This window comes from Dermacentor variabilis, chromosome 2 (genome assembly GCF_050947875.1).
Source record: "Dermacentor variabilis isolate Ectoservices chromosome 2, ASM5094787v1, whole genome shotgun sequence".
Classification (NCBI taxonomy): domain Eukaryota; kingdom Metazoa; phylum Arthropoda; class Arachnida; order Ixodida; family Ixodidae; genus Dermacentor; species Dermacentor variabilis.
In genome coordinates, this window is record NC_134569.1 from 92,260,695 (window position 1) to 92,276,450 (window position 15,756).

Sequence of the window (15,756 nt, forward strand, 5' to 3'; positions counted from 1 at the left end):
ACAAACCGCATAATGTTTCAGTTTCGTTTTCGTGGCGTTTATCTCGGCCGCCGCAACAGCTTCAAGCTTTTGCAGTCTTGACGAACGGTTCTATTCAATCAACTCTACTGAACCATTCACAATAACACATTTCGCACACGCGTAATAATCTCACGCAGTTTGACGACCTCAAGAACCGCAGAGTTTAGGAGTGGGTAAGTGCTCGTCAGCACGCATTTATCCCCAATCCTCCGCACCTGGAAGAGAAGGAAAGGTGCGCTTTCGCGGAGGGCACAGGGAGCGCCGCTCGCGTGCAGGACATCGGGTGAGCTAAACAAATATGTTCTCCATATTATCAGCTGCTGTTCTCAGCTGGTGTTATATTCGCGACGCTCGTTGGAGAGCAGCACGCGCAGTTTCTTTCGTACAGTAAACATGCGAAGAGACAATTAAGTAGCGTCTACAAAGTCTTTGTGTTGTTACTGTGTCGAATGTCTTCATGACTGCTCTTAGGTGCAGTGTGAATGCATTACTGTTCTTCGACCTTGCTGCTTAAATTGTGTTTAAATTGATCTAGCCGGAATGCGTAAGGTTTTTTGCAGCTTTAGGTTTCCGTGACCTCCGTTTGTCGGCGCGGACTTTTCACTAAACGATCGCTGTGAAGGCCATGGCCGTGCAGAAATGCCGAGGATCAGCTGTTAGCTGCTGGGTCATTTGCAGCGCAAAGTCTGGCTCCTAGCCAAACTTTCTGGTACTCCTTAAAAAAGCACCAGCCATTTCGCCGACAAGCATCTCTCAAGTGAAATTAGCTTGCGCTAAGATTTACTGTTTTGCTTATACGCTTGTCAATCGTGCGCCCTTCGCGCACTAAGCTAGAGTAGAACATATCCGCAATGCATTCTAGACTGAATAAATGAATTGTCTTAAAAGCGATCGTTTCTATTTTTTTGTTCACAGAACATACACGCATGAAGTTATTTCGGTTTCATTATCGCGCACTGTCCGCCGCCGCAATGTCATTCAGAGCGTTCATTGGTCGAACTCCTCCTTATTAAAGCCGACCATGTTTGTTGTACTTGTATTGAAGTCTTAAAGTAACGTTCATGACAAAGAGCTAGGACCACCCAGGCATATACAATTACATTCGAAGGATGCACTTATGGGCATCTTCAAATTGTAAAATAAAACATTCAAGGTTGCCATCATATTTTATTATAGCGCACATGTCACTACTTACTTGTTTATTGCAATGCGGTTTCTTAGTAAATATTTTGGCAACGTGTTTAGCATATTGCAACTTGTGTGTGCAAAATTCTGCCACGCTTCAGCGAAGTGTGCTTAGTCATTAATGACACACTAAAACGTGTAAGGGCCTCTGTGTGGAATCTTGGAAAACTATCAATGCTTTGCCACATCTTTTGCGATCAACGTTCAACAAGGTGACTTACACATCATACGCAGTATATTTGCATCACTCTCATATATGCCATATATATGTGCTTGCTAATTTACACTTTGTTGAAAGCATACTGTATGCTATGTTGTCAATATTCATTTTTTTTTATTCTGCACAGGACACTGGCGCAGTCGTGCAAAAAGCAGGCCCAGCCTAGGCCAGCACCATGGCAGCGCCCACGTGAGCTTGAACAAAAATACATAATTGTCTTGCACATTACATTGCATGTGCATGATCCTGTGTGCATTAACACAGTACTCACTTGTTTTGGTTGTGCATTTCTCCCATGAATTCATCTGCAGTTGCAGCACAAGGAAGTCCCTTTTTACTGCAGAGTACTTAGGAACTCGTTCATGCAATGAGATATCTCATAGCTGTATTTCTTCTTTTAGTCTTCAGTCAAGGTACTATCAGAGAAGAGTGTACAATGTTGTTACGGGGAGTGTTCACTCAACAGTAAATGGCTAGCACTTGGCTGGTCAAGACTGCACAGGGCACACAGGTTTTAGCAGATCTTTCAGTCCAACAGGAGAGACTCTGACCCAGCCCCACTACGTCTTTGTCTTTGCCATTGTTCATGACAATATTTCCTAATCTTCTGTCTATTATGCGTAGGCTGCTCAAAATGGCATTGTCATTTTAACCCCACAATCTTATGAAGTAAGTCAGTTGATGTTTTGGTGACCTTGAGTAGAATATGTTTATGTTGCTTATAAAGAATGCTTTCAAACCAGCAATTTTTCTTTTCCTAAATGGTGGTTGTAGGCTGATGTCTGCAGAAATTTTATTGTTCAGTGGTTCATTTGCATTTGCAGTTATGTAAAACAGCCTGAAATGGTGCTGATGAAGCAATCGTATACAAAGCTTCCATTCAATGTACATCTCTTAACAGGCACAGAGTAAAGCAGTAGCATATTCCATGATTGTTCCAGACACTTGCAAGAATTTTCATTCTGATCTTTGTCAGATGCACGTTAGCTTCTTTTTGACTGCTTCTGGCATCTGGGTTGTGCCTGGACTATGGCTTTCTCTGGCTTCCACTACTATTTCTGAAACCGCTGTCCAGTGGGAGAGATCTCGAGAAGGGTACACTGCTTGCAGAGATGCGGAGAATCTGTGGAGGTTGCGCCAAGTGTTGCCAGTGCTGGGTGGCCCCCCCGACCCCTGTGGGATGCTGGGGCCACAAGTTACTTCACTGCTGACTGCTTTAAGACACGCTGGTGAGTTTGTGCACTGCAGAAAAGGCTGTTGTGTTCAGCCAACTTAAATCGACATGAAAGCAGGAGAATAAAATGGACAAGCTTACCGTTGCGCACAAGATAGCATTGCTGTGTTGCCGGTCTTGAAGCAGGCTTCATCCTCCAAAACTTCTGATTTCTGCCCTGAGTCATGTTAATGTTGCTACACAGTGATCAGCATGAAAAATTTAAATACACGTTGTCATTTAGACCTGTTTACATTTGCGTTAATGCTAGTTGAAGGCTCCTCCCTGTACTTGATATATCCTCCAATTGTGCTGTGTGAGAAAAAAGACAGTGTACTTCTTTTTAAGAAAAGAAATCAAGATTATAAAATATGAACATGGCAAACTTACTACTGTCTGTGTTAAGTTGCTTTAACTGTACTGCAATAACTGTGATACATGGAGTCAGTGAGCAGTGTGACACATTACCTGTCTTCCTTTCATAAAATAAGCATACTGAAAAAAATAACGAAAAACAGTTTCAGAAAGAAATTTATGTGTTTTGGTATATTTAGTTACATTTTAACGACAACACTGATTAATCAAAACATATAACAAACAAAGCTACTTATCTCTCATTCAACCAAAATTTCATGTAGGTCGGAATGCAAACATTGCTTATGTGTATGTCACTCTAATAGCTACAAGAGGAAAGTATTTGCGGATGGAAAAATCTCACTCAGGAAAATAAAGGCAGCCTCCTTGTGCCTGCATTGAGACATTCCCTACTCTAAGCGTCTGGACACTTATTTTCTTCAAGCAGGATGTCCTGCCAAGTTATTTGTTTTTATGTTGCTCAGTTTCATTGACCCTCACAGAGCTTGTGATGCACACTCTCACTTCATGACTTCTCTAACAAAACATGCAATAGCAGCTGGGATAGTCTCTGTTGGCTTATTCTCTTGTCTGGAAGTGTGTGGGAGGGATTCGACGAATGGCTCTGGTCCCCTTCGAGATGTTTCTTTTTATTTATTTGATCTTTTTTTTTCTTTTTCCAAAGACCACACACACAATGACGTGCACAGTTGTTTTGTCCTGTGCTCTTTGCTGTGTCAGAATCACTGCACGGCCTTCATTCTGTTGATTCTGCAGAAAGGAAGGGGAGCAGAGCCAAAAATAGCACAACTAAGCTGCTTTTCTTTTTTGACCCATTGCGGCGCGGCAGCCCTTCAGTGTCAGTGCCAAATGTTGCTCCCATCATAGCATGGTCCTTAATCTAAATGAAAGTTGTTTCGTAATGAGGCAAGGCTCCAAAATGAGGTGGCTGCTTTAAAAAAAAAAATGCTGTTTCCCACGTTTGCACTGCTGTCAAGACCTTGGATCTGGGTTTGTGTTCAGACGTCAGGCTCATCCTCTCCAGAGACACCGTTTGCGATGGATGCTGGTAGGACGCTTTCTCAGTGTGCTGCTCTTAACTCACTCCCGTGTGTTTGACCTAACTAACACTTTCTTCAACCTCCTTAAACCTTGCACTTGAACTGCAACGTCACATTTTGTGTAACATTTTGAATTGGGCATGCCTGTTCGGTTTGCAGTCATTTGTGGGCTAGTAACTCAAAAATTGCATGGCCAGGTGTTGTGTGTGGTGATTTTGCCTAGATATCACTATTGCTGTTGGGAATCTATGTAAACATTAGAAAATTGTAATGTTTACATTGTTGTGGAGCTGTACTGATGTTATTTATCATGAATAAATGATTCATGAAAATAAATTCATGATTTGCTGGCTTCATGTGGAGTGAAATAACATCATTTTGGGGGTTGTTTTGATTTTTCTCTTGTTATTTAGAATGATCTAAACTGGTAATCATCTGTTATCACAGAGATCATTTATATGTAAGTCTCTTGTCCAGCTACATTGCAGAATCAGAATATTGAATGTTCATGCAATATCAAAAATGTAATCAATCATTCAAAAGCACCTTCACGATTCAAATCTTCAAGGAACATATCTTTTACACCAGGAAAGTTACTTTTTTTATGTTACAACTTGTCTCCATATGCTCAACATATAGGTTCTAATTTAAGTCTTTTTCAGATTTGAATTCAATCCAAATACTAGATCTATGTTGGTTCTGAATATTTGTGGTGTTGGATTAATAATGTAGTTGACACATCTTCCTACTATGTACTAATTTTGAATAATTTAAATGAAACACATATTATACAACAAAGATGTTTGTATGCAGTGTTCTGTATGTTTTGCGATAAACATGCAAGCAATTAAGCATTGTTGTAGGTGTAATATTACACTGCCCTTACATGCTCCTCTAACTGTTGTTGTTTACAGTATCAGCGATTGGCATTTGTTTGCATCATGAAACTTATTTTGTAGTCGTTTCTGTTAATCCTGTATCAGAATGACAAAGCTTTCTGCATTTCATTAATTTTTGCCATGTTAGAAAGCATAGTTTTAACCTGTGAGAAATGTTGGATGGGTGCTGAATACTTGATTTCAGTGTTAAATAATCTCCATGGGTTCTGCATAAATTAGAGTTGGAGGGAAAAAACATAGTTGCGTCTGAAAACTGAAGTTCCTTAATCAAAGTTCATAAAATAGTTGATATTTTTATTATTTGTACCCCTGTCACATAGGCATCTTGGATCTCACCAAAGTCTATCTGCACTGAACTTTTCAGTTGTTGCCGAATCATGGATGTGTGATTGTGTGCGACGGGATTGAAGCACCCTTGAAAATTAACATATAGCATTGTTTGGTCTGCATTGGTAAAGACATCCTTAAAAGTGCCTGTTTCGCAGGGGCTAGCATTTATTTTTTTTTAACAAATAGGTGTAATTACTATTTCTTGTTTTTGTCTTTTTATATTTTATCAGTTTTTTTTTCTTGAAATGCTTGGGCAATCCTACTCTCCATGTGTGATATGTATCTCTTCCATGTACTAAGGTGTCATGTATTTTGTCTCTGTCTGCAGAGAAAAGGAAGCAGCTGACATCAGCACAGATTGACGAGTGCATCCCAATGCTTCTTGCACTATTGGAAGTACGTCCTTACCACAATTTTAAGTTTGCACTAGTACAGCTGTGCACAGGAGCTGTCAGATTATAGTTTGAGACAGATGTGCGACCAGCCAGCCTGCATGGTACTTGGAATGACAGAAAGCTGAGGGAGTTTGTAAGATGCATGGTTTGAAATGTAAGGCACAAAAAATGCAGATGCCAGAGGAATGAAAATCCTTTCACGTTGTTTCAGTTCTGCTTGTGTCCATGTTTTCTACCCCTACCCTTTAAAACCATAACCTGCATGGAACTTAAGTGATACCAATAAATAAGTCTTCCAATCAGAAGATGCAAGTGGCTAAAATATTTATACTGAGATGAATCTGTCAATTGAAAGGGTAATATAAAATTGTGGATGGCTACATCTGAAAAATGGACACAGTTGTAGGCATTACAGGAAAAGGAAGAAGATTGAGATGGTTTGGTTGTGAATTAAAAATACAAGTTCTGTATTGGCAAGAAGGCAGTGTAAATTGACTTGTGGCAAGAGGAAACAAGGTTAGCTTGGAAGAAAGTCACAAAGCCAAGTTGACAAACTTTCCTAACATTAAGAAGTTGAGAGGGGAGTGAGAATGTGAGATAGCAGAAGCTCATCAGAAATTCACCCCATATAAGGATAGCTGATAGAAAATCTGTACTCTTGTGTCTGTGTCCTACTCTCTGCACATCGGAATTCGAAGTTGAATGTGTGGGTCAATAGGAAATGCAGTTCTCTTATGGCTGCCATATGCTCCACAACTTTTCGTATACTGCTGTAAGTTGTGTTGTGTTGTAGCCATTACTGGTTCTCTATTCTGGCAACAGTTGCACATAATTTAAATGTGTCACTGGAAATATTGTTTTCAGCCTTATTATTACTGGCCACAAATTGTTCCTGACACAAAGATTCTCTATGAGTGATGCGTTTCTTTTTTCAGTGTTTATAATAATAATAGTAATAACCGGAAATTTGTTCTAACCTGAAGCTGAAGTTATGTGCTTTGAGGTTCAACACACACAGCCAAAGAGAGGAATGACAGACGAGCAGTTTTCTTGGAAGTTTTGGTGTCGCAGTGGCTGCTGTTTGCATTTTGTATAACTTGATATAGGTGCACTATAAAGGTATCGTCTCAGTTTTATCAAAGCCAGAATACTAGTGTCTGATGAATGGAGGTAGAAACTTTCTCAGAGTATGACGATGAACCAGCATGAAAGAAAAAATTCAATAATAGAACAGAAAAAGAGCTAATAAAGACACCTTGTGTGTGTTTTCTTGATGGTTTCACATGGCGCAGCTCCAGAGCCAGTGACTAAACATATTTTTTATGTACTATGCTTCTGTTTTACATTTACTCTTTGATTTCCAGCAACCTAAAAATTCTTCTGTAGTTCGAGATGTGGTCATGGCCTTAAAAGAAATAGTGAGTGAACAAAAAGGTGAGTACTCCTTTGGTGCTAATTTTACTTGTCTGTATGGCATGACTCTTGTCAGCTTGCTGCTCATGAGATGTGATGTGAGACCAAACTTGCACAGTTGCTCATTAATAAAGCTTGTTTCACTGTAGTGCAGCTTTCCATCAAATAGCTACACAGACGATGACTCACTTGCTCACTCAAACAGACAGGAACTAGGGATATTATTAAATTCACTAGAAAAAGTTTCACATGATCCAGTTTTCAATGTATGAATTTTCTGCAAATTGTTGTCTTTTAAATGTGTTGTCATCATTACAGTTTTTTATTGACCCTATGACTGTGCAAAAGTGTTTGGAAAAATCTTATAAGCATATTTACACTTGGTAAACATTTCTCTTGACATTTGTAAAGAATATTTGAGTTTGTACTTTGAAGTCAGAAATGCCAAAGTAACAAAATTTATGCCAAGTAGTCTACAGCCAATTTTTCTAGTGGTCACCTGGCAATGTTTGTTTTGCTAAAATCAGTTGTACTATTATTATGTAAACCTTACATTAAGCCATATAAATAAGTAGACTTAATTATAAATTTACTGAAGCAGAATACAAATGCAGCAATATACATAACAAATTGCAGCCCACTGTTTCTTGACACCAGTAATTCAGATTATTTACCCCAAGGAAGATATCTATACAGAATGTGACATCTTCGAAAACAAACAGCATAAAAATAACAGATGAGAAAAAGATTGGACAACACAGTGTTGTTTTGTTCAATTTTTTCGTCCTCTATGCCCTTCATGCTGTTTGTTTCTGACAATGTTAACCTACCAACTCTCCCAGCTCACCATATTGATCTAGTGAGAGTAAAACGTCTTTATTAATAATATTTGAATGGCGAAAGCAGTGCGGGAGGAACCCTCAGTCCAGGGTCCCTAAGATGATTCCGGCGATGTTTCGAGCCCGTTGTATCACAAGTCGGAGGACCTCGGGAGGTCCGTCGCGGAGGGCATCGTCCCACAGCTCTTTGTTGCGTAGGGGGTAAAGGAGAGTTGGCAAGGGAGGAAAGAGGTTTGCAGTGCACTCAATCGTGACGTGGAAGATCTTGGGCGAGCTGCCACAACCAGGGCAACAATCTGCATAACAGTGTGGGTAGAATTTATTGAGAGAGACAAGATTTGGAAAAGTTGCGGTTTGTAACTGGCGTAATGCCACTGCTTCCTTGCGCGAGAAGGACGGCGGCGGTGCGGCGTGGGTGCGACGAATGCGTGTATAATGACGGGGTATGTCTTTGTAACGGAGCAAGGGATCCCCCCACTCTGAACTAGTCGCCTCACCATGCCGAGTCGCCCGGAGGGAAATTTCTCGGGCAACTGCATGTGCGCATTCGTTACCCGGCAGCGAGGTATGACCAGGGGTCCAGAGTAAGTGGATGCGGGGAGGTGTGGTTGGTGTATTTTGGGGGATCTGTTTGAGAATTTGGTGCGCCTCTCTCGGGATGCCATGTCCTGATAGGAATGCCCGGCATGCCTGTTGCGAGTCCGTCAATATATACACTTCCTCAGAAACACGGATGGCGTATCGAATTGAAAGAGTAACACTGAGAATTTCTCCGTAAGCGGCATTTGTTCCGCGCATTGCAGCAGAGTCTCTCAGGGATTCGGTGCCATCCAAAACTACCGAGGTATAGCCCTCTTGAGTGCGTGATGTGTCTGTGTATAAAGTATGTGTTTCCGGGATGTTTGCAAGCGTGCGGCCAATGTATCGTACACAGGCTTTGCGCCGCCCTTTGTCATGCTCGGGGTGCATATTACGTGGCAATGGACGAATACTTAGTGCTTGGCGTATCGCTGACGACAAGATCGTTGGACAGGTTTCAGACTCAAGGGGTGGGACAGAGTATCCTAGCCGTGTGAGAAGATGGCGGCCAGTAGGAGTGAGTAGGAGGCACTGGCGATGGCTGACCCAATGTGGCTCTAGCAGCTCGCCTAGTGTGTTATGTGTCCCTAAGTTAAGGAGACGGTGTGTGGAAGTATAGTTCGGGAGGCCATGGGCCAGCTTCGTCGCTTTGCGAATCATTGCGTCTATGCGAAGTTGTTGCGCTTGGATCAACCGCTGAAATGGGAGATGGTATGTAAGGTGGCTGATCACGCATGCCTACACCAAGCGCAGCAGGTCCTCTTCTCGAAGGCCCGAGCGCCTGTTGGAGACCCTCCGGATCATGGCCAGAATTTGCTCAATCTGGTCTGGATAGAAAGGAAACAGTGTAGTTTGACCTGCCATCCGCTTGGACGTGTAGGCCGAGGATACGAGCACGATTAACCTGTGGTATCGGTGTGCCATCCACGTGCACAGTGATAGGGGGAGTAGAGGAACGGATCCGGGGGTGAATGATTATGAGTTCCGACTTTTCCGGAGCACATCTTAAGCCGCATTTTCTCGCGTACTCGGAAACTGTATCGACTGCTTGCTGCAGTCGGTCCTGGATGGCTCCGTCGGAACCCCGTATCGACCAGATAGTAATGTAATCCGCATAAATAGTGTGGGCGACATCAGGGATCTGGTCGAGTAGCCGGGGGAGCCCTGCGAGCGCGATATTGAATAGAGTAGGGGAAGAACTGAGCCCTGGGGTGTCCCACGTCCTACAAGGCGAATCGTACCGGATCGATGCGGTCCCATTCCTACGGTGGCTGTGCGATCTCGAAGAAATGCGCGCATATAGTTGTACATACGAATTCCACAGTGTGAATGTGCAACATTGCGAAGGATGAGGTCATGTTCAACATTATCGAATGCCCCTTTTAGGTCTAAGGCGATGAGTGCTCTCGTTTGGGCGGACGATGGAGGTCCTATGACTTCCTCCCGCAACTGTGAAAGCACATCTTTGGCAGACAGATGAGCCCGATATCCGAATTGAGAGTTAGAAAAGAATGATTTTTCTTCAAGGAAGGGCTGCAGAGTACATGCTCCATGAGCTTACCAATGCAGGATGTTAGGGAGATGGGTCGTAAGTTTTCAACCTTAACAGGCTTGCCCGGTTTGCGGATCAGTGTGATGTCGGCATGTCGCCTTGCTTGGGGAAGCATGCCCTTGCGCCTGCAATCATTGAAGATATGGGTGAGGTGGTTAATATCCGCGTCACTGAGGTTACGAAGGGTGGCGAATCGGATGTGGTCGGCTCCCGGTGCTGTGTTACGGCGTAGGTCTTGTAGGACCACCCCCACCTCGTCAGATGTGATGTCTGCATCGAGCAATTCGTTCGCCTCGCCTACATAAGGATAGTCAGGGTACTGCGGCGGCAGGCCTGTAGGTATGAAATGCTTCTCTAGTTCTCTGAGGAGTGTCGAGACATCGTCCCTGTACTTGTGCATTAGGATGTGCTCTGTTGAAATGTTTTTCCCTTTGTTGCGGTGGGATCTGTGAGTGAGCAAAGAATCGACCACATTTTTGCTGTGCTCAATGTGCCTGAGAGGCGATCGCAAAATCCATGCCAGTTATTCCTCGTAAGGATCTCTACATACTCCTGAGATTCCTGTGTAATTTGATCTATACGTTTCCTAAGTTTGCGGTTGAGGCGTTGTAATTTCCATCGTCGTGTCAACCCTCTGCGGGCGTTCCAAAGATGAAGTAAATGCGGGTCTATGTCTGGTGTCTCAGTTGTGGTGCGCAGTGTGCTCGTGGTGGCCTCTAGATCTTGTGCGAGAGAGTCAAGCCAGCGTTCGTACCCTTGGTGCTCAGGTGGGTCCTGGCGGCGTTCCCTGAATTTCGCCCAATCCGTTATACGCACATTTTGCTCGGGCCTGCGCGCACCCCTTAATGACAAGGTGGTCGCTACAGTGTAGTGGTCACTACCAAGGTGCTCCTCTAAAGGCCCGTGCGCAACGACTGGGCCAGTATTGCGCACGAAGGTAAGGTCAGGGCAGGTGTCACGAGATACGCTGTTGCCCATCCGAGTGGGGTTCTCTGTGTCGGTAAGCAGTGTGTATCTCATGTTACAGATGGCATTCCATAAGCGGGTCCCTTTAGCCTGCGATTTAACGTAACCCCATGCAGTATGCGGAGCGTTAAAGTTGCCGGCCACCACACAAACCCGTCCAAACCTACCAAATTCTGTTAGTAGGTTCTAAAAACAGTGCGTTCGCGAACGGGGGGAACTGCATGCATTGAGTATAAACAGACTCTCGCTGCGTTTACCTTGCATAATTATTTCCAATATTTGGTGAGGAATGTCAATGTTAGTGGTATGCATGCGACATGTAACATGTTTCGAAACTAAGGCTCCCACAAGAGGAGAGACACTCGAGAGCGCGCTGTAGCCGGATAAAGAAGGGATGCAATTGACCTCCTATAAGAGGATGACATCGGGAGGGTTCATGGATGTGGCGATATACTGCTGCAGGGAACCTCGTTTTCGGCGGAATCCCCTACAATTCCACTGCCACACCACTAGTTGCTCCGCGTTACGCGGCGCCATCATCATCGCGAGAGGAAGCAGGCGGTCGTGCATAGAGATGCGGGCGCCGGGTGCCCACATTTGAAGGTTGCGGCCGAGAGCCTTGGTCGGAAAGCGCGCTTTCGTTGTTACCGCTAAGCTCAGGAACTTGCACGCGTGCGAAAGTGCACTCTATACATGATTTCACTTGCTCCGTAATACCTATTTGAAGGGCCTCCATCTGGCGTTCTATCCTGTCCAGAGCCGCCTGCATACTAGTGCTCATGTCTGCCACCAGCGCATCGATTTGTTTTTGCAGGCGCTCACAGCGCGCCTCCATGTCATGACGTAGGCGGCCTGTTTCTATTAGAGGATCGGGATTTGGTAACGAATTGGTAATAGGGGAAGGGGTAGGGAGAGATTTACGGGGCGGAGCGAGCTGTGGGGGACCCTCTGCCCGACCTACCTCCTGAGGCGCCTCCATTGCTGTTTTCTTCTCTGGGGTCCGCTGCACCCCTGAAGGGACCAGGGTCACCTTGGCTGGGGCGTTGGTCTGCAGGGCCTTCTTGTAGGGTTGTTGGGAAGATGGGGAAGGAGGGTGCTTTTCTGGGAGGCGCACTGATGCCTCGCGGGATCGGGACTGAGACTTGAACTTGCGACGGGATCTCGAACGGGTCTCCGACCGGACTTTTCTGGTCTCCTTCGTTGGGGCGCACGACGTTCGGGTCTCCGCCATATCTGTGGTAGTGGTCGGGTCTCTGGAGGGTTGGAGTTCACGCTGCTCTTTCTCGAGAGCTTTTCGCACCCAAGCTTTGTTCAGTGTCTGCTTAGCACGCCGCGGGCAGTTTGGATCCGCTGTAGGGTGGGTGCCGTCACAGGATCTGCAGTGTGGGGTGCACAGATGTGACGGGGTGAGGTTGTCAGTACCGCACATCGCGCAAATGACCACGTTTCGGCGTAGGACAGTCATCAGCCCAATGGCCGAGCTTGTGACATATCTTGCAAACCAGTTGGCGGGGTTGATGGGGGTAGCAGCGGGGTTCTGCACCATAGAAACGCACGTAGCGAGGCACTTTAAGTCCTTCAAATGTTACCAACGCAACGTTGGTTTGACCCGTCATTCGTGCTTGAAGTATTTGAGTTCCAGGAGCCACAAGCTCATCCACTAGCTTGGAAGACCGTGTACCGGGCAAAAGGCCAGGAACAATTCCCTTGCATGAGTTGTCTGGGGCCGCAAAATGTGTCATGATGGGATAGACCTGCTGACCAAGGTTCAGCTCCTTCACCTTGTACAATGCGTCGGCTACGTGTGACTGCGGTGTGCTGATGATTGCCAAGTTCTGCTGAGGTCGCAGTCGGAATATGATGTCCTGACGATCCTCGGTGGTCAAGCCCGCAGCACTCCATAGAGCACTGGCGAGTTCTGGGCGCGTCCACTTATCGAGACAAAAGTCCTTCGTGAGGCCACAGAATTATCTTTTCATCGTGCAAAGGAAGTTGAGGGAGGTTCTGATTCCGAATGCGCTTGCATACGGTAGGCTGGGAGGCATCCAGAATGCCCAAGATGTTCTCGGAGGGTTGCGTCTTAGCGCACGTTTGATGGATGTGTCGCTTATGTATGACTGTTTTCCAACAGCCACCTGTGTCGTCGTCAGTTTTGTTGTCGTAAATGTTCGGGGCAGCATCTTCCTCCATCCTTTCCCCGGTCGGAGTGTCCACCTCTCGCTGTTGGGAGGGAAAATTGGCGACAATGGGATCGGCGGCCACTCCCGCGGTATCCACCTCGGGCGTCTTCATTGTTGTTGAGGAACACGCGGCGGCATTCTCCGTCGTCGATTGCGTCTTCTGCTCGTTGGAAAATGACGTTGCGGTAAATAAATGCTCCATCGAAATAGAGCGGTGAATTGGCCGAAGGCCCTTTGCACGCCCATTTAGAACATGGGCCTCAGAAAAGCTGGTCGCTTGGCGCTCTTGGTTCATGGTGTAGAAAACACGCCAAGGCAGCTATGGCCCCAGCAGGGGCAGCCGCGTTGGAACTGCTTCAGAGCTGTAGAGGCGCGGGGAGCGGCAACAAAGTCCCGGGAAGAAAAGGCGGTCAATGGGAAACGGCGCGAAAGCCGCTTCCCATATGACTCCCGGCGAAAGTGGCCCGGGCAAGGGCGGTCAAGGGCGGTCGGTGAAGGTCTCTGTGGTTATGGAGCACGCCGACGACACGTCCGTTCACTTCGGCCGACCGATTGGAACTCGATTGATCTAGAGGGTTACATATGTTCAGAAATGGGGAGTGAGGAGGGGCGGGGAAACATTATGAGCACTTTTGTCCTGGTATGAAGAAAAGTGCAGAAAGTACCATGTCTGCACAAATGACTCAAATGAATTTTTGTGTGTGATTAAACACTTATCGTTATAACATTCGTGACCACGTATTGAAATTAATGTGAGATATTGTATTCCACGTTACATATATTCCACGTTATGACTGAAGCGGAACACTCCAAGTGCCACAGCTATTTTCTATTGATTGTTGTTGCAACAACTTCATTAACAATCTAATTATGCTCATTACCCACATGAGTTCTGCCCCCAAGGGAAGCATGTTTAAGAAACAAAGTATGTGAAGCACAGTATGCAGCTAAATTCGATTGGTGTAGAGGTATCTCCCTTCACTTACATATGGTGTGACCGTCACACATATGACAGGATCCTTGCATTGCATTCCTTCAGGCTTTATTGAAGGTGCTGACATGTTTTAACTGATTGGTTCATATTCACAAACACTAGTAGGCCCAGGTCATCCTGTGTTTTTATGGTTTTTATGACACTGTCTGGTCATACTTAAGGGCGACTTTTATGCTACACAATGTTTTTTATTTCATTTGAATGTATTGCCGTGCAGAATATGAGGGCGTTTAAATGAAAGTGTGGAGACCTTCCTCATTTAAGAATTGAAGTAGTGACTTATAGATAAACTTAGTGTCTTCGGGCCGGTGCATGTAACTGTTTGTTTCTCGCCATGTGGTTGTCACTCAACATGATTTAAGGAAGAACCCTGATAGAAGGCTGTGCATGTGTGCATTGTATCCAATGTTAAATGGTCCTTCAGTGCTTTATGAATGTGGTAAATAATCTTTCCTCAGCTGCTAGACAATACTGGTGTGAACATTGAGTCTAGTATTACAGTCGTACCTACTTATAATAATATTCAAGTGCCACAAAAATTCCATTGTTATAACCGATAAGTGTTATATCCGAGTTCCATGAAAAAATCAAAATAGAGAGATGGCAAAGCTGATGTTAGAAAATAGTAATGGCAGGGAGGTCAGTGCCCCTCCCTACCATCTTCTTCCATTCGGCTACTGATTTTGTTTACTCATTTAAATGCTTCCTGGGCGCTCCAATCGCATGTATCAAGCCACAACTGTTGGCTTTAAAGAATGGCACTGCTATAACAACTGCAAAAAAGGGTTACAGGTGGCAATTGATATGTGAGCTTCACCGAGGCATCGCTTTGGTGGCCCCAAAAGGGGCCTTTTAAGAAATGCGAGAATGTTGCCGCGACAGCCTTTCAGCTTGAGAAATCCACAAGAAATGCTGAAGCGAGATGGTCACAGGCACCTCACCACATACTCATCTCATACGCATCTCACTGGCTTGCACGATTTTGACGCAACCGACAAAGACGAATGCGACTGATTAAGCTGTTTGTAGAACTGCGCTGAATCAGGAGCCAGCGAGCAATCTGGCAGCAGCACAGTTGGCGCGGTCCATTCGTGTTTCAGAGGATGGCGTGGCATAGAGCTATGGGCACAGCCCATTCGTGTTCGGAGGGGTGGAAGGGCAACAGGAGAGAGGTGCATGGAGAATGCTGGGAAATTAGTATGTGACAGCTGTTGGGGCAGCGGGCCATCATTTTCTCGTTTTCTTTTTTCTTTTCAAGAATTTCGCATTTCACTATCCTTCTCCACGGACACCCAGGAGCCAAACTTCATCGTTATAACCGATAATGTAATGTCGGGACATTGTAGTAAGCAGGTTATTTCACCATAGAAAACATACAAAAGTTGACGGTGCAACAGCTTCTCTTTGTTATAACCAATATATTGTTAAAACTGTTATCGTTATAAGTGTGTTCGACTGTATTCCTGTACTCACAGCAAGGAGCTTGCAGTTTTGTTCAAAAGACTGTTGTCCAAACTTCCTGAAATCCCTGTGGCTTTTCATGTGTATTTCTGCA

At 45.0% G+C, this 15,756-nt stretch overlaps 1 protein-coding gene across 7 annotated transcripts in view; it reads left to right on the plus strand.

Annotated features, from left to right (window-relative positions):
• The first annotated feature begins 200 nt into the window (after window positions 1–200).
• Window positions 201–15,756, plus strand: part of LOC142572306 (cytosolic carboxypeptidase 1-like) — a 70,846-nt gene continuing 55,290 nt past the window's right edge. For 3 of the 7 annotated variants that reach the window (XM_075681304.1, XM_075681307.1, XM_075681310.1), the window contains exons 1-5: window positions 201–304; window positions 1,554–1,615; window positions 2,537–2,655; window positions 5,612–5,679; window positions 7,043–7,112. In XM_075681304.1, coding sequence (XP_075537419.1) covers window positions 1,602–1,615; window positions 2,537–2,655; window positions 5,612–5,679; window positions 7,043–7,112 — 271 coding nt within the window. In that variant the 5' untranslated portion in view covers window positions 201–304; window positions 1,554–1,601. Of the gene's footprint in view, window positions 305–371; window positions 493–1,127; window positions 1,419–1,553; window positions 1,616–2,536; window positions 2,656–3,991; window positions 4,063–5,611; window positions 5,680–7,042; window positions 7,113–15,756 lie in introns of those variants that run through there. The other 4 variants (XM_075681305.1, XM_075681306.1, XM_075681308.1 and 1 more) reach the window with 4 other exon arrangements.